Source organism: Lepisma saccharinum, chromosome 2 (genome assembly GCF_977018435.1).
Source record: "Lepisma saccharinum chromosome 2, izLepSacc3.1, whole genome shotgun sequence".
NCBI classification, from domain to species: domain Eukaryota; kingdom Metazoa; phylum Arthropoda; class Insecta; order Zygentoma; family Lepismatidae; genus Lepisma; species Lepisma saccharinum.
Genome location: NC_139230.1, coordinates 185,574,949 through 185,598,761, shown reverse-complemented (window position 1 = coordinate 185,598,761; position 23,813 = coordinate 185,574,949). Strand labels below are relative to the sequence as shown.

General features: G+C 36.5%; 1 protein-coding gene across 1 annotated transcript; it reads left to right on the top strand.

The window, feature by feature from the left end:
- The first annotated feature begins 88 nt into the window (after positions 1 to 88).
- LOC145980867 (uncharacterized) lies at positions 89 to 23,115 on the top strand. Its single transcript, XM_083113952.1, has 7 exons — positions 89 to 568; positions 3,150 to 3,356; positions 8,458 to 8,725; positions 11,816 to 11,987; positions 15,547 to 15,609; positions 17,823 to 18,073; positions 20,890 to 23,115. Exons 1-7 carry the CDS (start codon positions 132 to 134, stop codon positions 20,953 to 20,955), a joined length of 1,464 nt encoding a protein of 487 aa, XP_082970078.1. The 5' UTR covers positions 89 to 131; the 3' UTR covers positions 20,956 to 23,115.
- Positions 23,116 to 23,813: the final 698 nt, after the last annotated feature.

Here is a 23,813-nt window from a genome sequence, read left to right as displayed (position 1 = left end):
AATTACGTCACTAGCGCTTTCCAGGTTGCTGCTCTATTGTGAATATTGTGCACATAATATTAACCAGTTGTATACGGTTGTATGGAATGTAGGTGGCAGTTTTGAACAGTGAACTGAAGTGAACCTTAATTATGGCTCTGTTCTATTTCACTCTTTTTGTATCGTTCATTTTATTTTCCAGTAGTGAAAATTCATTTACAAGCTACAATTCAGCTGTGTTTAATACAGCAGTTAAGGACGGCAAAGAACACTACGAGAGCATCGTAAAATACATCGGTACCCCAAAGTATGGAGAATGCTGGAGGCAAGCTGTCCAGATGTTGAATGATGACTGTATGAACTTAAATGAATATGTGCAGGTTTCTTTGGCTTTAAGGTTCAGTTACTGTTTCCTTGTGACATCAGGGCAAGATGTTTTTGAATGTCAGAACTTTGATAAAAGTTGCCTGAAAAACATGCCTGATAGGGCGTTTGATGTCTACGTGAAGTTTTTCACACACACACAAAATATGTGTTTTTACTTGAAAAGCGAACTGTGGCAAGAAGAAACCGAATCGACAATAACAAGGTAATTTCCAGTGCTTTAGTTTTTATAAGTCCACCTAAGTTCTCAATTTCAGATTGTCTAATATTTATACTATGTACACATATTTTATTCATGAATCGAATAATTTTCGTGCATGTAAGCACAGGCTTCTTTTGGTGCAGAACGAATTTTCCGTCCCATCTTAGTATGCTTGTGGGTCGGATTTAGTGCTGTTAGTATTATAATCATGCTCATGCGAGCTTACAGTGTTAATATGTATGTATGCGCTTAGAGTGGATTAGGATTTTTTTGTTTGGTTTTCGTAGTATTTCCACACTTTTCTTCCTCTTCAGTACATGTCTAACTTTTTACAGTGGGAGGGGTTGCTTTTGAATATAACTTATGAGCACAATCATTCACTTGTGCAAAAAACTTTTCACATAATTTCCACACAGTAGTTTTTGCGACTTTTAAATACGTAAATCAGTTTCTCCAAACCCACGATAATTTCCAGTTTACTGAATGTCCATTCCTCATCCTCATGCAAAACTTGTAAAAATCATTACACAATCAGAACATAGACCCATATTTTCTTTTTTTAACAAATAATGTAAAATGAAAATAGCCAAAAGAAAATGTATGATCCACCTGATAACTCCAGGAGTTTAGGCATTTATTTTGGCTAAAATAGGGGTAACGGTTCCGATTGTTTTATGATTTCTCCTAGCACAAAGAATTTTGGAAATCATTGTCACACGAAATTTGAACCTTGCTTAAAGTAATGAGCACTGTTTGGCCTCAGAAAAAGTCATTTATGTTGAACAAAAAAAAACTTGAAAATTACCATACGCACTTCTCATGGACAAGATATTCTCCATCGACAAGTGACAGTTAATATCGTAGAAGCGTGGGAATGAATGTAGAAGTAAATCGGAACCTTAGTAGAATTCATTTAGGGACTTTATTTTAATGCTAAGGGAACCAAACCTAACCTGCCTAACCTAACCACGAAGGCATATATTGAACAAAGCCTTAAGTAATCGCAAGAACTCTGCAGTATGTGTTAACAGACGTACATCGAAATCAAAGCCGCGGTGGCTCAGTCGGTAATGCGTCTGACTACCATGCTCAAGGTCCTGGGTTCGATCCCCGGCCGGTTCAAATCCGGGAACTTTTCTAACGTTGGAAGCGGCTCCGGCACCCACCCAGCGTCGAATTACATGGGTACCTGGGGGAAACCCTGGGGGGTAAAGGCAGTCAGGGGCGTGGTGCTGATCACATAACCCCCACTCATGACTGGTTCAAGAAAGTGTGGGGCGTTACCCCCACATCCCCTATACACCTTCATGGTGTGGTGCTAAGCACAGGGGAGCACTTTTTTACTTTACCTTTACATCGAAATTGAACCATGTAAAAATTGCATTCGTAGCATGATGAAATCGCAATAAAACAAAAGGAACTTGGGTCCTTTCCTTTTTTGTCTTGGTTGCGCATAACCACAAAATGTTTTGTGTGCATGTTTTCCACATTTGTGGTCATTAAACAGTCAGGGACAATGTTTACACAGCAGAAAATTATCTTTATGTAGCAGGACTCCTATCATTAACATGATGTACATCATTAGGAATGTCATTTCACCCCTCATTTTTTTAAGTGTTCAACACTCATTACATGCTTGCAGTTTGCAGCAACAGCTAACCCCCTTTCCCTTGGTCCTCCATCAGATATCACATTGATTCCTCTAATACCTTCACGGATGGTCTCCTTTTTGACCCAATTTCCGATTATTGGATGTCAATGTTTTCATCATGTATGCAGCTCTTCTACATCCTATAAAGTCAGTGTATGTTTAAATGTAAATGCTAAATGAAGCATGTAATCATTGCAGAATGTTTTTTTCTGTCCCAAATATGTGTTTTGGATACAGCGGTTGTTCACTTGCTTAGGATATCAACTGGTGATGCCATTTTTGAAACTTGTTCCAGTTATGCTTCACAGACATTAAGTCCATTTACTTTACATATTCTGTCAATTTGTGTTTGTTGTTAATTTGTTTTCATGAGTGCTGTAACACGAACAATTGCTGCCACCTAGATACATTGAATAGTTGCGTCATAATCTTGCTACTTTTGTTTACTACAATGGCAGTAATCCAAAAATGGTATGCAAGTGGCATGGATAGAGAATATATAACTTAAAATGCTATAAATGAGCCGATATAGTGGTATCCGTATCGGTTGGAATTTAATTACCGATAGATACATATCTGGAGTTTGGATGTTTCACAAAGTCTGCAAAAATACATGTCACTTTAGCAGAGTCTGAATCTGGAAGATATTAGCTCGGCTCCAGTTCTTATCTAATTCTTTTGCAATCCATTATATTTGTCAATACGTATTTAAGAAGAAAATAGAAGAACCAAAGTGAGGAATTATCGTGCTGATGATGGTTATGTATAACATATACTGAGCTAAGATCTTTCATTGGTATTGGTTTATTTTGAACAAAGTTACAGTAGACCTTACAAACTTCTGGTAATTGTTGATGTATTTCTTGTTTGAAATATTTTGTGATGAAATATCAAAGTTATCTACACACACTCGTGTAACCCTATTTTTATTAGGTTGGCTTTGACTTCACAAGAAGTCAGTAAACAGATGGAGGAGGCAGAGAAAACCCAGAAGATGTTGCTCGAAGAACAACAAAAAACTGTTCAGCTACAGGAGAAAAGTGTGAATTTGCAAAATCAGGTGATCCAAAATGGTCAAGCTCTAAGTAGAACGGTGCAGAAGTCACAAAGTCAGGTGCGGGATTTAATGGAAGACTTAAGGTAAGTCAGACTTTCTTGTGTGGCATTAGTCAAAATATTTAATGCATTGTAAGGGAATTGGAACCTTTCATGCTACAAGAGAGAGATAAAATATTGCATCATGTGAAAAATGTAAATCACTCTTGAATACAGTGATTTTCAGTGAAGTCGTCCATGGAGCGGGGGCTAGCGTGCTGGGCGGTGAGACTGCATCTGCCACCAAACTGGATGAAACATCCACGTAACTGGAACTGCTAGCTATGTTATGAAACAAGCTTGTACAATTACATTGACGGTTCCAATTAAAATGAGCATGTACCTTGTTACAAGAGGTGTTGGAAATATTGTTCTCCTGCATCCACACATGTGCTGAATGTGGTGACACTGCACACACTGACTCGCAGTTTCCACAGTTCAACAAACATTGCTGTGTGCGGTGTTGTACGTTCCACGCACATCTTTACTTCGTTGAATAAAATATGTATAAAATCAGTTTTGCAATGTGAATTGACAGTGGTAATGGATTTTATAAACAGATGCCAAGAGCTTCAAAATGAGACCAATGTTGTATTTGTAGCAGGTATTGTTCACATCTGCAAATTCGATTTAAAATAAAAATGTGATATACGTAACTAGGTGGAGGGGCAAAAGATAATAGACTGAGAACACATTAGTTTCCTATTAAATTAACATGTAAGTGCTATGTTTTATTTCTGATGAGAGGTGAGAAATGGAGGAGAAATAACAGGTCATTAAATTTCTGTGTGCCAGAGGCCTAGGGTGACTATAATGACAACCCCCTCCACAGCTACTGCTCCGTTCCTCACTAGTCCATTTTGATATAATTATAAAAACTTATCTATGATTACAGAGGTACTTTTTAACCTCATGCTGTTACCAGCTCTAAAGAAAGAGACAGACAGAGAGAGAGAGAGAGAGCAAGAGATGTATGCAACATTCACAGACAGACAGATATTATTCTTTGTTCTTCCTTCTTTGTATGTGTTTCTAATATTATTCTTAGTAAACTGTTTATGAAGTCAAAACTAAATGCTTATTTATATTGTTTGAATTTGATTTTGAATTTTTGGGTGTGTCAGTACTTAAAGGCTATTTTGCACACGTCATGTTATACGGGGTCCAGCCCCTTATCTTACCTATATTAACTGTAATGTCGTTTACTAAAATATTAAAACATTCTGACTTTGGTTAAAAGCAGAGTATGTAAAGGGACACTCAGCACACATATGGACAAAACACAGATGCCAGAGCCTCGTTAGTTTGCAAAATGCAGTCCTGGGTGGATGCGTGGTTGAAAATTGGGTGTCCTATGTGGAAGGATCACCTCTTACACCCCTATTTTTATTGTTATAACTAGAGCCCGGATGTTCAGGCACTGAAAAGTATTAAAAATGGCAAGCAAAAGCTCAGTGTATGTCGAAAAAAAGGCAGTCAAGTTTCAGAAAGAGGCAGTGAAAATTGAAGAGAAAGACTTAAATTATTCTTAAATCTTTAAAAATGTATTTAGAAATAATAATTTGAATAACATGGATTATTGAAAAACGAAATCAAATAGAAGGAGAGAAATATAATTTTAAAAAATGCCTTGTCGGAATGACAAAAAAGGCAAAAATGTTTGAAAAAGGCAGCGTAAGGTGAAATAGGCAAAAAAGGCAGTGTAAGGTGAAATAGTAAAAAAAAAGGCAACATAAACTATTGTTCAGAATGTTAAGAACCTTCGGATCAGTGTACTTTTGTGTTCAATTTTTGTCTACCAGCGTCGGAAACGAATAGGCATTTTGCCTAAAATCTGGGCTCTAGTTATAACACAAACTCTTCCCCTCGGAATATTTTGAGGGGGAGGGGGATGAATTTTAATAGAACAAGATCATTGGTGGGAAGGTGGGAGATACCCTCTCTGCCATGGGAATTCGTACCCTGGATGTGACCACCAACGCTATGATAGTATTGTATAATTGTAGTGTTGCAATATTATGGACCAAAGTAACGGGGAAAAATCAACTCTGTGATAGCCCCCATCTCTCTCCCTGACCCGACAATCAACAAGAAAGGCTGTCACATGGGGTAAAGCTCGGTGTTTATTGCTCACATTCCATTCTCAATCTCAAAAGTATTTGAATAATACAATATTTACAAATTAACGATGTTTTCAATTTTCTTAAACCACCACCATTGATCAGTCATGATTTGATTTGTAATAAAGATAATCTATGTTTACAAAGTAATATATTTATAAGTTAAATGACATGTATTAGGAATGATTCTTATAATGAAGAACATGTCTGAATGTGAATAAACCAAAAAAAGGACATTTTCTCATCAAGACTGCAGTTCGAAAAAAATCAGGACAGGAATTAAAAATAGTGAACTGTCCCGATCAAATTGGGACGTTTGTAACTTTGCATCAATGGTTATAAAACTAAAATTGCTAAATATACTACACTGCAGACTTCTGGAGTCTACCTCTCTTCAGAAACAATCCATTCATTTATGCAAGAAGAAAATTGAAATCCTTGCAAAATCTGAAAAATCGTCCATGTTATTTTTGTAGTTTTTTATAGGTTCGCTTTAAAATATTTCACGGCTCGGTGCTGATTTGTAGGACTACCCAATATAAAGAAGTTATTTCACAAAATTGATAAGATTGGTTTTTTGACCAAATTTTAAAATATTAAAATTAAGAATTCTGCTTAAAATCTTTCTGCCTGCACTGTATTTAAATTTCATCATGATTGGTCTACTGTTTTTTTATAAGATTTCAAAGAGAGTAGTCGTTTTCAGAACAATAAAAACAGCACTTTTTTTTGTTTTTATGACAATAAAGAATATAAGGCATACTCGAGGCAGGGAGAATTGGTTATCATAGATTAACGCAGAATGGAATAACCTAAATTTTGATGTAATTTGTTTTTATGTACTTTATGGTATTGGTTAATATATAATTGGCATCCAAACTCTAGCATCCATAATTTTTAATCTAATAGTAGTAACATTTTTCTTCTGATTGACTACTTCAAGACTTTTCAGTGTTAATACCATCAACATTCAAATAAATATTTTCCATCTTGTGTATCCAATTGTTTAATTCTGAATTAATCATGGTGCACCGGCATTGTTTACATGTTGTGATTTCTACGTCTGTTAACACACACTTCAGAGCCTTAGTGCATTTTAACTGGAGAATGATTTTTCCTTCCATATTCTCCTGCATGATTCTTTGTTTGCGAGGATCCATTCATTTACTGCTGTCTTTGATACAGAATGCTTCTGCCATCTACTTCACATGTGTGGGATGTGAAGAGTTAATGCATCATTAAATGTTTTTATTACGCTAGCCTGGTCAAGTATAGAGCTCTTACCATTAATAAAACATCCCTGAATGTTTTCATTGATAGGTTAGGTGGGCCAGGTTTAGGGCTCTTGACATTAAAATAACGTCCCTAAATACCTCCAACAATTGATGACGTAACATCTGGTCTCAAGCACGAATATCCCTTCCAGCATCCCTAGAAAATCTGATAAAACTCTGTGTCTGAGATGAACGGAAACCAATAATGCTGCTCTCTGCAAAGTGCAGATGTTTGCTTACATAAGCTACTTTTGAAATCATAGTTTCTCCCATAAATAATAAATACTTTATGAAGTTTTTAACTGTGCGAATTAGTTTATCCAAGCTTCAAATTTATTACTAATATTCTAAAGCACTTCCTAATACTCCTATAAAACTTGCTAAAAATCATTAAACATTCAAAACTTTTACCAATTGTCTCTTTCAAGATTACTAAAAGAGATTTCACAGCAAAGCGACAGGCTGCACGTGTCGCTCATCACTTGAGGATTTCACCAATCGAATGTCGGCTTGTGCAGTGCAAAATGTTGATGTCGATTTGTTTGTTCCCAAGTGACGCATGTTGCTTGTCATTTCTGTGTGAAAATTTCCTAAGGCACTATGGGAATTAAATCCCATGATTGGACTTTGGTCCTGATACTAAAACTGTAGTGTTGGGAAATTTGTACTTAAATTTTTTTAATCTATTCTGTACTTTGAGGGAGATGGGGGGGGGGCAGACTTCTTAGTTCTTAGACAATAGTATATGTATCATAAATGTTTTAATTTAGTACATACATATTTACTTTTTGCAATTTTTAATATGTTACACACATTTTTATATGTCACATGGAAAACTTACTATTATGCTAAATGCAAAACTTCAAAAGAACCATGGGGTGTAAGGGGTACCTTCCACATACGGGCCCAAAAGTGAACCTCACTTTCACGTAGTACACCCTGGACTGCAGACTAACGAGGCTCTGGCGACTCGCCCCATGGCCAGTATAATTTTGTTTGTGTTGTCCTGTGTTTTGTCCTTATTCGTGCTGAGTGCACCTTTACAGCCTCAGCTTTTAACGAAAGTCAGAATATTTTAATATTTTATGATTTTAGTTATGCAACGTTAGAGTTGTTATGTGTACCGATAAGGGGCTGGGCCCCGTATAACGTGACTGGTGCAAAATAGCCTTAGTGCTGATGCACCCAAAATTTTAAATTCAAATTTAAAAGAACCATGAAATATGCTCGCTCCCCTCAAATTTCCTAGACAGACAGTTTTTCATTTTCCATGATGCAAAATTAATGAAAAGGAAATTACAGCAGGATCCCAATAATTCAGGGTGGATGGAACTGTGAGTATCTAAGATATCACAGTATCAAGATTCTTGAATTACTAAAAAGCTAGACTATATGGAATAACCAGAGGAAATCTGAAATTGGAGGGGGAGAAAAATCAATATGACTGATTATATGGGACATTTACTGTACATGAAAATGTTTCTAGATTTTTGCAACCACAGAAAAATTATCATACCAGTATGGATTGAAGCATGAGATAGATTGCAAAATTTTCACAGTGGTCAAAAACATAAGTTCATATATTTAATCCTCTCATACTACCTTCTGAATTTGAGAGAGAGAGAGTTGTAATTCAAACAATTGTACTGTAGGAAAGGCAAGAGCCAACTTCCATTTTTTGTTATTTTTAATATTGTCTTTGCATGGGTTTATCTACACTTTTCAAAATTCCTCAACGGACTTCTTTGACAGGGTTGCCACAGATGAGCAAAAAGGAATCATGTTCCAAGTGTTTGATAGGCTAGCAACTCTACAAAACTGGGTGATCGGTGAAATATCATGGCTTCAGATGGTGTTCTTCTACATCGTGGCAGTTATAATTATGTATATAGCAACGTCAACTGAACGTACAAAACATGCCCGATTCCAGATGTTCATCGTGTTATCAAGTAATTCCATTGCGGAAATACTTATTTGGAGGCTAATGATACAGGATGGTGATAATGTGAAACTATCTACCGTGAGTATCCTGAATATTTATTTATATGCTGCATAAATATTGATTTCTTAAAGTTGTTCATCATACTTTCAGGTACTTTCAGAACCTGTGATTCCCTTAGTGTTGTAAGATTCTTTAAACAAAAATCTTGTCTCAAAGTGTTGTTATTATTATACTTTTACATCTTGATGGTTCAGTATAGGAATGTAAACAAATCTCACAGATTCTATAAAATGTTTATGTAATGAAATTTGTGATCAATTTAAGCACTTTTGTTAGGTCTATGGTGGTAAATGCTTTTACATGTGAATATTTCAGCAAGTCAGATCTCACTTTGAACTGATTAGGCTAGAAACTAGCAACTTTTTTGTGAAAACACTCCCATAAGAAATGTGTGAAAGTGATCACAAATTTCAAATTAAAGCTTGGAAAAATCAGTGAGATTTATTTGTAATGGATTAATTACTACAACTGTAGTAATACAGCTAAATTTGCGAAAATTAACATGTATATTTTCAGGACGGTTTTTGTATTGCATTTCAAATGGATTAGTCAAAATGATCATTTAAATTGGTCCTTCCAAACATTTGATAAATTGCCAATGATGGAAACACATTTGACACTATACCTGTATGGCTTAGACATTGAAAATTTGTATTGATATGTGCTTGTCTGTTTATGACCACCATTGGTCAATAGTAAACAAATTCTCCTAAGTTTGGAAGCTTATTGGTTGATATCTGAACATTGACCTTTAAATTCCAGACTGGTACCAGTAGCACATGACGAATTTTCTCACCATCTCCAACTCAGAAACAACTCTTGATATTTCTTAACCTTTAACTTCAAACGAAACCATCCACATTATGTTGGAAAGGCTGGTTCCAAACTAAACCAGCACAACATGGCAGCAATTAACACATCATTTCATGAAAACTACAGACGATGATTTAATTCTGTTTTTTATTCATTTACAGTGGAATCCTAATTTTACATTTCCCACATTATACATTCATTTCTGACAGTTCCAATAGAAGAAAATGCTATAAAATATTCCGATACATTTTCCCGCAATTTAGGTTCTTTAACCTTGGTCTCCTGAAAATGTAATATCAAGGTTCCACTGTTTATGCAAATGAAAGTGTGACATACTTAAATGACAAAAGAATACACAGTGTCCACAAATTATTGGACGATTTTATAATACTACAGTTTCACTGACAGACACACGATATTACCACCATGTGAAAGAGGGATGTTTGAAATTTTGTACCAGCCTTGATTGCATTATATGTGCTCCCATTCTCGCCAAACCCTCTCAAGCATGTCTTGTATGATGTTCCCGATGGCAATGTTGATGCACCTTTGCAATTCTGACATTGTCTGTGGAAGTTGAGGAATGTAAACATTGTCTGTGATGAAACCCCACAGGAAGAAATCACTTGCTGTGATGTTCCGTGATCGAGGAAACTGCCATCGGAGACGACACACAACATGGTTGAGAAGGTTTGGTGAGCATAGGAGTACTGTCTGGACATCTGCCCTGCCATACATTGGAAGCACATCAAATGCATTTATGATCCGTGAAAAACTTCAAATATTCCTCTTTCAAATGATGCTAATACCATGTATTTCTGTTCATTATTGGTGAATACTGAGTCTTCCAAAATCGACCAAATTTTGGTTATTTATTATTATTTTTAAGAAACTAATTTTGAAAATGTCAAGCATCCCCCACAAAAAAAAAAAAAAAATATGTGAATGGATTCTTCAACCACTATCTTGTGCTGATAATATTTTACATGACAAAAATTAGAAGAAAGAAACTTGTTCACAGCATGTGACAATTAGGCACCCAGTGGAAGACCTACCTACAGTTTTCAGTTACCTGATTTTTTTAATTTAGCTGCATATTTTGCATGTTTTTTTGTTGTTTTTTTTTTCAAAATTTGGGGGACAGAGATTACCGCAGTGTGTTCTTTTATCATGCTTCATGCTTTCATCCATCCAACATCCATAGGGCCATTTTTGTAAGTTGGTAACACTGCATTTCTTATACATTATTTTTTTCACCAAGAATTATACCTATTTTCAACATGACTTTGCATGGTTTTAGGAATATACCACTGCAAGATATTTCATGTTTTTTTTGCTCACTTTGATCTATGTAATGGCCATAAGGGGGTGCCAAATATGAACTTTAGCATAACATTTAAGTTTTTTCTTTCATTATTGGTATGTAAAAATGTGCAAATTTCACCTCCCCTAGGAGTCCTATCATTCTGTGGAAGTGGGGACTATTTCATCTCTCTAAGACAATTACTTTTCTTGCTTGCAATAGGGACTGAATTACTCTAGAGGTTGATTTACTTTATATTTCAGTGCTACCAGAGTATTATATGTTTGTTGTTCCTTCTAAAGAACAATTAGAATGAGGCTGTTCTCTGCCAAATTTTTCTGGTGGCAACACCTGCATAGTTGCATCAGAAGAGAATTCCATTAATCATTTGGTTGCCCTAAGCTTTACATTGAAGCATGATGCCGTGAGCTATTTTTATTCAATATGTACTATGTTTATGTTCTTTTCTGGTTTACAATTGTGTCTAACTTGAGTATATTGATTGCAGTGGAATAACTCTTTATTAATATTTAGAACACAATTTGCGGATCTCTGTGGTAAAGTGGTTATCGCAGCATGCTACAATGCCTGGAACCCCAGGTTCGAATCGCAGTCTGTGCATGGGTGTTCTTTGTGAGTGTGCCTTCATGAATTTCATCATTCATCCTCACCTTCATGATTGGCCAAAAGTGGCAGATGAGTAAATTAAAATAAACTAAATCAATCAGTCAAATCAGAACACAATTTTCAATTGTTACAGTGGTCAAGCTTCAGTATAAGATTTGGTGCAAACCAGTGATGCTATTGGCATCACTATTGTTATCAATTCAAAGTGGTGTTGGCTGAGCTGTACCTTAATATAATTTTAAACCTGCATGTAATATTGTACTCTTACTAAGGGATCACATGTGGTTTCTTGTAGGTAATCATCATAAGTAAGAATTGTTTGACTTAATTTTTCAAGGAAATGTAAAATGTATTTTTTTTTACAGAATCAAATCTACTGGTGGATATGGCTGTCCAGAAAAGTTGCAGTTTTTATGTGCTTAGTCATATTTGTCAAGATCTCTTATCAGTACAGGAATTATAGCCATATCAATCATAAGTTGCTATTAGACATACAACACCAAAATGCAGCAATTCTGGATTTTATCAATAAGTTAGGTACGTTGGATAAATTATTTTCTTTCAAGAACAGTAATAGTAATAATAATATACCCTTATGCAATTGATGAGTGCGATAATTGTATATATTTTGCACTTCAACCTTTGGCAAATATTTATCCTTTTTTAATTTCTTTAGCAGGTTCATATGAATCAACACCAGTGCTTCACCTTTTCACCATATCCCTTTCTGTCTATTGCACCAAGAGCTTGTCCATATGAAGAAGTATTGGGTATGTGCAAAAGTTCTACCCATTTTTGACAGGTCACCATTTAGCAGAGTACTGACCTGACACATGATGCTGGGTGAATCTGTGGTCTCGTAATCAGGGCAACCTTAGAGCAGCAACAGCATGACCGAGGAGCTCTTAGTGGACAGAGTAGCATGTGGGTGAAATGGAGACCAATAAGGAGCACATCGGACATTGTTTATTTTTTGAGTTTGATTAGGGTAGTACTGCAGCCGCAGACTGCCGAAGGATTCGGCAAGTATATGGGCCAGATGCAGTTGATGATATCACATGTCATCGCTGGTTTCAAAATTTCAGGGAAGGCTACAGAAGCTGTGAAGATCAACCAAGGCCTGGAGATCCAGCAGTGTTTTCCGAAGAGGATCTTGACCAAGCCATAAGAAACAACCAATTCCATAGCGGAATTAGCAGACACCTTCCAGATTCACAGGAGAACAGTCTAAATATGGCTGAAAGCACTGGGTTTCACCACAAAGTTTGATTGTTGGGTTCCACATCAGCTGTGTGCAAATCAACGAGAGGGGAGAGTCTCAACCTGTGTTTCCTTGCTTTTGCAGTACAAGAATGACCATTTCATGCCAAGCATTGCCACAGGCGATGAAAAGTGGATATTGTACTGGAATGTAAAGCAACGCAGGACCATGTGCCACGTTTCTGAACCACTGTCCAAACCAGAACTTCATCCCAAGAAGGTGTTGTTGAGTGTGCAGTGGATGTCAAAGAAGTAATTCACTGGGAGGTTCGGCAACTTAATCAAACCATTAATGCCACCTTCTACTGTGAACAGCTGGGCAGACTGCGAGCAGAATTGCGATTGAAGTAGCAAGGCCTCATCAATCACCAAGGAGTGATCATCCACCTTGATAACACCAGGCCACATGCTGCTGTCATCACAGGTCAAAGATTAATGGACTTTGGGTTGGAGGTTTTACACCACCCTTCCTATTCTCCTGAATTGGCCCCTACAGACTACCACCTGTTTCGCACGTTGCAGAAATCCTTCGCTCGGAAAATCTTGGATGATGTAGAGGCTGTGAGAACTGCCTTACAACAGTTCTTTGACTTCGAACCTCAGGACTTCTATCAGTGTGGGATTCATCTCCTACCAGAAAGATGGCAAGAGGTTATCGATTGCAATGACAATTATGCACAGTCCTAGGTGCGTTACAGTTTGTGTTGTTCACACTTCTATCTGTACACCAAAAATGGGTAGAACTTTTGCACGTACCTAATACTATGATGCTCTTTCCAGACTGCACAACATTTATTTCGATTGCACTCAATGTTCCCTATATGACATGCACAACTGAAGTGACTAAAAGTTTTTTAGGAGTCTGAAGTTTATTGAATTTTTTATTATTCATTTCTACCTTTGCAGCTTAATTGCACAGATGCGATGAAACAGATAAAAGGTGCTCACACCCTGTACTTGGCCTTTAGGTGGCAGCTTGCTTACATGTCTTCCCACCACGTAGCAGCAATTAACGTGCCATTTCTTGAAAACTACACACAATATTTCAGTTCTGTTCTTTTTGTTCATTTGTATACACATGAAGGTATGACATACTTGAATCACAAAATAATATATCAATTGTTACTATCATTAATAAACGCCGGTCCCCATGGCAGAATGGTTAGCACATTGCGCTATGACACCAGGGGTCCCGGGTTCGAATCCTGGCCTGGGCATGTATATTTGTGAGTGTCCATTCATCACATCATCACTCATCCTCATCTTCACAAATTAGCCAAAAGTGGTACAAAAAGCAAAGTAAAATGAAGCAAATCAATCAGTCAATATCGTTAATAAACAGAGTTTGAAAATGTCTTTATTTTCCCTCACAGTATTATGTGACAGATCTTATGAAACACTTCAACCACCGCCGGACCCTGTGGCCGAGTGGTTAGCACATCGTGCTGCGACGCCATGGGTCCCAGGTTCGAATCCCGCTCAGGCTTGGTTGTTTGTGAATGTCCATTCATGAATTTCATCACTCATCCCCATCTTCGCAAATTAGCCAAGAAACACAAAACACGAAGTAAAATAAACTACAGTAAATCAAACCAAAACACTTCAACCACCACTTTTTGCTGACACATTTTACATGTAATAATTCAGAACAAAAGGACATGTTCACAACGTACAACTATAGATGCAGTAGGAAATGCCCGAAAATTACAACTTTCAAAAATGTTGCATAATATGTCCTCAAAGAGTGGTCTTTTGTTGTGCATTCCTGCAAATTTGGTCCAACCAGCATCCATAGTGAAATTATGGATTTTTTCCATAAGCTGGCAACACTGCTACTCTTGTGCATTATTTTTCATTAAGTATCAGGCTATTTTCAGCGTAATTTTGCATGGTGGTAAGAATGTGCCACTGTGCATAATACATTTTTGCATTGTGGTGACCACATGGGCATGCCAAATACCTTTTTTTTGTGTCAGAAATTTCGATTTTCTTCCTCCTTGAACTTTCGTTATTGGGAGGCACAATGTGTAACTTTCACCTTCACTAAAGCTCTGTAGTAAAAAAATATATATTTATGACAATTAGTTCTCGAGCTTTTTTTTTTCATATCATAGCAAGTTTGAGAAACACATGCCTGAAAAGTTCCAGTCTGGAAAGGCTAGACACATGCACAAGGCTTCATCTTCTAGGTTAATGCATGATTCTTAGATTCTTATTGTAGGTAAAAGCTGTTCATTGAATGAACTGGCATTATTTAAAAATGTATAAATTATTCCTGTCCTTAAATTTTCTGTTAATATAAAGAGGTTTTCTCGGGATATCAGCCAGGTGATTTCTGGATAGATTTCCGAGCTTTCCAGAGCTAACAACGCACTAATATTCAGGGATTGAAATGCAGAGGTGTGTCAGAGGTAAGTTTTGTGTGCTTGTCTGGGGTGAATCCGGTTTAGGTGATGGGCCAATCAGATGTCTCTCCTGTGTCCGCACTCCCAGTTGAATATCGCTAACCAGGGTGGGTCCAGTTCAAGCCCTGTGTCCCATACATACCTCTTACTCTGACATAAAACTTACCTCCGACACATCTCTTCACTTCAATCTCTGAAGATGAGTGACATTAGCTCTCGAAAGCTCAGAAACCGATTGGGAAATCACCTGGCTGGCTTCCAAAGATAACCTCTTTTATCATTCACCACCAGGAAAGCTTGTAGAATTATTTTCTGTTAATTTTTTATTTAATAGACAGTGGAACCTTGATGCAGGACAATGCAGGAAATATAAACTGGGAAACTAAAATGTTGTTGTTATGATGTATGTACTTAAGTTTCCTGTTTTTCAGGCAGTACAAATATTGCGGCAGCCAAAAAGGATGCAATAGACAGTCCAAGTTCAAGCTATCCAAGTAAGTACTTCGTTTTATGGTAATTTAATCTCTACAGGGTGACTGGTTTCAAATGAACCACATATCAACAATTAACAGGTCATTTCTTGAAAACTGTAGATGATATTTGAGTTGGCTCTTTTGTTCATTTTATGCATGAAGATATGACATACCAGAAAAACAAAATAATATATTTATTTTTACTATTTTAACAAATGCATTTTGAAAATATTTTTTTTTTAATGTTGCACTAGCTTCGTTGTGTAAAATTTTGATTTTCTTCCTTTTTTCAACTTTCATTATTTGGTGGTAAATGTATAAATTCTGCCTCCACTGAGAGTACTGTCATTCCCCAAGTTTGAAAAGTGCACCTTTAAGAGGCTAACAGGTGGAAGAGAACACCTGTTTACAAAATTCAAACCGGCTGCGTTAATTGTAATAAAGTTATGCAATCAACATAAGCCTTATGAAAGCATGAGCATTTCCCAGATCATCTAAACAATTACGGCATCCAAATATTGTCTGGGAGTAATTTTACATTCAGCTACGCTCAGTTCATCAAGTGAAGTAAGCTACAATTGCACTCTAATATTAGTTTTTTTGCACATAAATCCACAGCATGTCCTGGCCAACATAACAATACATTGAAATGCTTTCTACATATATTATTTTCAACATTGTAGGTTTATGGTACTGTTTATTTATGTTATCTTTGTGCGTAAGAATTGCATCGATAACCAATTTTTACCTGCAGCTGTTTATTTGTTACAAAGCATGCAGTTTCTACAAGAAGAATAAGCTGCAGGTTGGTCAGCTTGGCAGAGTTACTTAATCTCTTGTGATGCGGATACTCTGTCAGTAGAAAGAATGTGTATGAACATGATGTATCCTTGAAGATTTTATTTTGTCACTAATGTTTTGAATTTGCTTAAGTTAGCCTAGTAAGTATAAGGAATATGTTTTATGTGGGAGAGTGAGTACAAATAGTTGAAGTTTTGGATTGTAAGGATAATTGATAAAAGCCCGTGGTGCAACAGCCCATGAGGGCCAGGGCCTACTTACCATCTGCCTGTCTCACTCCCACCAGAGATGGGAGATTATTCAACCGGTTACGGGGTGACATGTGGTCAGCATGATGTACCCCCAGTCATTGTTGTAGGTTTCCATAACCAGGTTGTGCTACTCATTTGTACTCTCCCAACTTTCTCACAATGGTGGGTGGCCACCAGTCACATACACAGGCAGAAATCTCAGGAGAAAAGTTGTTACGCTTCACCCCAGGAGACTCGAACCTGTGCACATCCTGTAGTCAGAGCCCAAAGCTTGTGCCTTAGACTGCACAGCCACAGTGTGGACTGGATTGTGAGAAGGGTAGCCTTAAATCTGTTTTGCTGTTGGCTTGAGCGTAAATATGTTGTTGTTTGGAGAGAAGATAAAAATGTCTCGGCAAAGTTAATTTTGAAATTCATAAGTGCTAAATGGAGAAAAACTGCAAGAAAACATTGCGGAAGCCCATGATATTGATAGGTTAAAAAACATCCTATCTTGGAGTGCAAAGTTCTCTGCAAAACTGTATTTAAGTGCAGAGCTAGCTGAATCAGTCCTACATTGCATCATTACCACTTGTCCTGCTGCTTTTAAGTTTAAATATTTTAACTTGAATATATTGCTGTGTGTTAATTTTACTATAGTGCTACTTTAAAATAATCTTAGTATCATTTATGTGATTGTAGCAATCTTAATAAATGTTATTAAAGAAGTCCATTCTTCACCATGATTTTGCTTTCAAATAATCAGCGTTCTTGATTTTGCATCACAGAATATGGAACAGTATGTTGAAAATGACATTTTTTATATTGGCATCACCAACAATTGATCAATACTGTTAATAGGCATTTTCTCATCTCTATGTAAAAGTGATCTTCCCATGTTGTAGAAGAGATGTAAAGGATGACTCTTTCTAAAGACATCCAAATGTCAACCTCTCCTCCACATAGTACACCCTGGACTTCATTTTGCAGACTATTAAATCTCTGACACGTGGACTTGTGCCAGTATAATCCTCTGCAGGAATTGTATTCTATTGTTCATGTGTGTTTGTGACTATCCATCTGATCATATCACTATTCATCCCCATTGTCACGATTAGCCAAATGTGGCAGAAAAGCAATGTAAATTATTGTAGAAGTAATACCATGTATTGTAGAAGTAATACCATGTTTCACTGTTTACAGGCACCAGCAGTGCAGTAGTCCAAATGAGCAAGGACTTGGTTTCGCCTGGATCTCATACAAATACATCTGGTGATGCTTTCTTTGCAACTCCACCAGAAACGCCAAGCTCAATAATTAATCAGTTGGAAAGTATGATTTCGGCAAGGAACACATCTATGATGCAAATGATTGAAGAAGCAGAAGATGAAAACCCAACACAGAGTGCATCAGGGTCCAGAAAACGACAGCAGAGGAAGAAGAGGGTTTTTGAGGTAATAATATCATTATTTTCTGCTAAGAAATGTGTATGATCCAGAGTATGTTCACTGGAACCTGTAGCCGCTTGTGCTTTGTAACTTGATTCCTTGAGAAACAAAACAAAATCTTTTGTTGCCAGGAGTGCAGAGAGAGGGCATCGTAGTAGTCTACAATGGGAGTGGCATCATGGTACTTGCAGGTATGGAAATACCTAGCTATTCCATGCCTCACTCTCATCTGATGCAGACCCTAGGCCACTTCTTCACTTTTGTTTCACTTAGGTTAACAAGGATTTGGTAAAGTATATTGAGGTGAATTGTCGTATGTGCATGGCACTACCTTCCTTTCCATTCATTATAATTAGTTTGGAGTTTTCTAGTTTCTTTCTTTTCCCCTTTCTTTATGCGAGCATAAATTACTTCATCGATCGCACCTGCATTACTGAATCCATAATTTATCTTCTTTTGTTTATTAGATCTCTTAGACGAGACAAATAAAAGTATAATGGTGCCTTTTTTTGTAGTTTAAATGTTTGATTATTTTGTATTTGAGAAACTTGGGTCAGTTTCTTGGTTATTAAGAGATTTTATGATTTAATTTGAAAAGCCTCAAAGTAACGTAAAATAAACTCTCCTTTTAGTGAGATAAAAGATTTCATTTCTTACTTAATAAACCTTATACATCATTTGTTTGAATTTTTCATTAATTGAAAAAATGCTAAAAGGTTTAATAGACTCACTTAGATGTGTTTGTTTCCACTACTTTTTCAATAGTTACTTTATTTTTGTTAATATCTTGAATTTGGTAGTTATTTAACTTTAATTCTGCTACAGACCCCTATTTACATTCCTGGATTTTTATATTTTCCTACATATTTCCTATTTTTTGTCTTGGTTCTCTGAAAAATTTTGAATCAAGGTTCCACTGTATTTTGTCCGTAGCACAAGAAGGATTTTATTGATTGTGTTATGCCAGCGAGGCATCAAAGTTGACTGATTTCTACTTACAAATCATACATAATACGTTATATGCAACAGTTGAGAAATTCCAGAACCTTATAAACTGAAAATGGATCTGGGGGGTTGGGGTCTGTTGGTAAGTCAGAAACCCTCCAAAATCAAGAGCTAGTTTATGTAGCTGCAATCTCAGACCAACTATAGGGTGAGCGTAATATCGATCCCTAATTTCAAACATTTATTACACAAAAAGTAGGCTAGGTGACATTTTTTTTTTTTTTTCGAAATGGCACCAAAACTCATAAATCGTTGTTGTGTTAGGCACAGATGTGTTTTGTCTTCAAAATGTACTTCAAAATCACAAGTTTGTTGTTTTTTAAACTTCAACATGTGTGTTATTTGTTGTACAGAGAATGTCTAAATGATACTTAACTTCTCTCCATGTGTTAAGTGTATAAGCTTGCTTTTAGTGATGAGAGAAGCAGTGTTTCTCAGATATTGTTTCAGAAATGATTTAGCCTTGCCGTCAATAGTCCCTCACTCCCAGGGATTTTGCGACTGTTGGGCTAGACCTTATGTTCCTTGTGTCCCTGTAAGATCATGGCAATCTCGGAAAGTTCCCTTCAAAATATGACACCAGCAAAACAATAAACATTTCTACAGTCTAATGAAAGGAAGGTGGGAAGGCAGGGAGAGGGAGGGAAATCTGCTGTTGGTCAAGGTGGATGGACAAAGGAGGGTGATTGATAGTGAAGGGAGGAAAAGAACCATTTAGATAAGTCTGTTAAATCATTTCCTTTGTGTCTTTTTTTTAACATCTTGAAATGTAAAATATATTTTCCTTCTTCCTTGGGTACTATTCTTGTGTAATGTTAGATCAGTGGTCTTAAATGTTTTTTCTATGCCAGGCAATTTTCACATTCTATAAGGAACTGACAGGTCACATGTTCTTCGTATTCACAGAGGCAGAACTACAACTTCCACCGACACCCAAGTCTTGGTCAGCCATGGATATCCTTCCACCTTGGTCACCAAATAAATACACCTTCACCAAAACACCTGCTTCCAACCCCCCTGTACTTGTCACCCAATATCACCCCCACCTCAACAAAATCAGACATACTCTGCATGCCCTCCTTCCCATCCTCCACAGTGATCCCGACACCAGAAACATCTTCCTTTACAAGCTCAGAATTGTTTTCAACTGCTCCCCCAACCTCGAAAACATCCTGGACCACCATACCCCACCTCACCTCACAAATGCACCTGCTCCATTTTTTTGTCATTTCCTGCACCCTCCAGATCCACACTGCCACTGGCAAATTCACCCTCTACCCCAAAGGAACCTGCTACACCTCTAATCTCATTTATATTTTCACCTGCAACATCTGTGGTGGCTTGTACCTGGGAAAAACATCCACCACCCTCAACCTCCGAATAAACAACCATCACTCCTCCACCCAAAACCTGGAATTCACTATTGCCGCACATACCAACTACTATAATATTCCCTTCAATGGCTGCCTCTGGGTAGTGATCATCCACCATCACCTCAGTACGTAAAGATGGGAGAAGGTCTACATATCAGCCATGAGTGCAACCACACCCCTGGCCTGAACAGGGCCACCCAGTAATTTCCCCCACCATCACCACCCTTTGCCTCCCCCCACATTTCAACCCCTCCTTCACAGTTTTCAACAAGCCTGGCAGAAGAATCACATTTTTTTGGTACCACCTGCAACTTCGTTTCTGGACCCTGCAACCCTGCAGGTCACACTATTTCTTTTTTTTTGTTGCATTGTTTTTACACCTGACGATGCAGCTTGCAGCTGCAAAAAAAAATATATATATATATATGGTTTCTTTTATTTCAGACTCCTAAGTCACCAGTATACTTCTTAAGAAGTGCTACGCAGTCACCAGTCACACCTGGCAATTGAGTTCATTATGTATTTCTCTTTGTATATATTTGACAGTGCCATGGGCAGACATTATGTTCTCTATTGTGAGACATATTGGTTGTGTTGTTAAAGCTTTAATTACACCATTAACATTTGCTATTGATATAGGCTTCTGCATTTTGTCGGTTGCTGTAAAAATAATCATTGGTTCAGCATTTTTTATGTTCAGAGTACATTTCTATTAGAAAATTTGTAGCCATGTTTGTTTACAAACATTTAAAATAAGAGTACTTTTCTTGTTTGCATTATGCTTTTGTGAAATTCGGGTCTGGTGTTGTTTTAAGAAAGTTACTGTAATTCAAATATTTTTATTCTATGGAACTAGGCAGCAACTCTTCGAGCTGTTTTATTTCACGTTCCAATTGAGTGAATATTTTCATAAGATGCATAACAACATGCTCATAAGGATAATTCTCTTGAGAAATGAACCTCCAGTATGCCAGTACAGTTCCATTCATATAATTGTTGTACTGAGAGATGCTTTGCCTGTTACATCAGTAAACTGGTTTAGTACAGGAATCATCTCTCCATTGTTCAATTTGACTATCATGAGTTTTCTTTGTACTTTTCATATTCCTTGTCATTCCTGGTTACATTATACCATACTGTGAGCTTATGAATCCCCCCCCCCCCAACTTCAACATTACATCTAAAGACATTTTCACTCATATGTGTAACACCTTGGGCATTTTTCTCTTTGTCTAAGGATTTTCTGCATCCTCCATTACAAATGCTCTTTTATGCTGCCCTTCGATTGAATATTACTCAAATGACAAGTATCAATAGCAAACTGTTATTGATACATAAAATTCTACTTTCATACTAGCACACAATATTTTAAAAAAAACAAAGATGTGATTGAAATTACAGTACCCCTGCTTAGAATGCATTTTTTTCAGCATATGGAAACTTTTGTTGTATAGATTCATGTTGTCACTGCCTTTTGATAATACAGTTTAAGCATATGTACTAACTTTGATCAAGTTACCTCCTACATTTCCTGTGCAGGGATCCATGAATACTATTCAACAGTGATCACAAGATTCTTAAAAAAATACAAAAAATAAAACATTAAATTTAACTTTTTAAATCTCAATTTGTAACAATATTTTAGTGTGTACTTCTGATTGTTATTGTAATTGCACTTCACCTAATTTCACATGAGCAAGTGTTTTATTTGTGCAAGAATTTTACGTGTGTGTTTTTGTGAAACTTAATCATTCCCTGTGATCGTTTGTATTTTCAAATTTTATGTGTGTGTGTATAAAACCAGGTAGCTTTACCATTCTCTGTGATTGTTGATAAATTATGTAGTGCAAATGCATGTAACAGAAAATATGTTAGATAAAGTTATATCTTATACATGAATATTTTTAAGTATACTTGAGGGCATCTTAAGACAGTTCTTTATTTAAAAGGAAGTTTGCAAGACTCTATTAAAGATAAGGAGACATGGGGAAGACTTGCCATTATTATATATTACAGTATGATGGGCCAGTGTGTGAATTACTGGTAAGCATTCAACAGGTTTTCACATTATCACAAACTAGTTTACTGTTCAATGTAACAGAATACTTATATTACCTTAAATCCTAAACACTTGCAAATATACACATTTCTGTATATCAAGTGTAAAGATTTAATCATATGAATGTGCCTTAGAAAGATACCCAGACTTTGGTATGGTATCAGCTACTGTTGGTATACAAATTCATGTTGCTACTTTTTCTTCATTTCTCTGATGAAGGCACCTGGCAGTGCTGAAAGTAATTTGGTTGTTGGTATTTTTGTTCCGATTGTTCTTGCATGTTTTCTAAGTGCTTGTGTACATCATTTTATCTGTTCTCGTATGCTCCTGGTAGTTCTAGCAAATGTTTTGTGTGGGTATCCAAGGAAGTTTCTCACTTATTACAATTATGTTAACAAATTATTAAATAGTGGTTAGAAATTGTTTAAAAGTGAAACGTTTGTTAACTATATTAAGGGAGCAAACTGTGATCTAGTCTTGTTTGTAAAATACTCATTTCATAGTTATATGAATATAAGACTGATGTTTTTAACTGATTGATATCACATGCAAGAGATGAGTCAGCATGCTGTTTATCAACATCACGTTATAAACTTAAAAGTTGTAATAAAAGGAAGTTCAATGTTTTTCGCTTTCATTTTAGTGTAATTCCAGTGTTACTTCTTATCAAAAGAGAAATGTTAGTAGTTGGCATCAGAAAATTTGTCACACAGAATAGTTATGCTTTTCATGTGTTATATAAAACTTTGAGATAACTCTCACTGTGTGCCCCAGATCCTTTCGTGTTTCCAGCAATATAATTAATGCATTGATGATTGCAGAAATTACCTTAGTTAATTCAGTACAGTTTCAAGATATGCAAAAAACACTTGAAAAATGTGTTTATTTCATTTTTGATGTAGCTAGAGGGAACACCAACAAGTAGAAGGTTGACTTCAAGCACATTAAAATCGATTGAATAGCTGTGGAGGCCCTGTTGCCAGTTCCCCCCTGTTTATTGCTGGGGAGAAGAAAAGGGGAGGGAGACCACAGTTCATGGGCCAATTTGCCATTTGTGTGCCAATATATTAACCAGTTTATGGCCTGACAGCCTTGACTTGGTCAGCAAAATACATGGAATGTGTGGCCACGATAAAGTATAGGTCAAAATATACATATTTATCTGTTTTTTTTTCAACACTTGCCACTTCATTGAAAATAATACTCATTATATACATATATTCTATGTATTCAGGTCCTTTCTGTAATCATCACAACTGCGGGGTATATTATGGGTAAGAATCACCTCAAATGTGTGGATCTTATAATG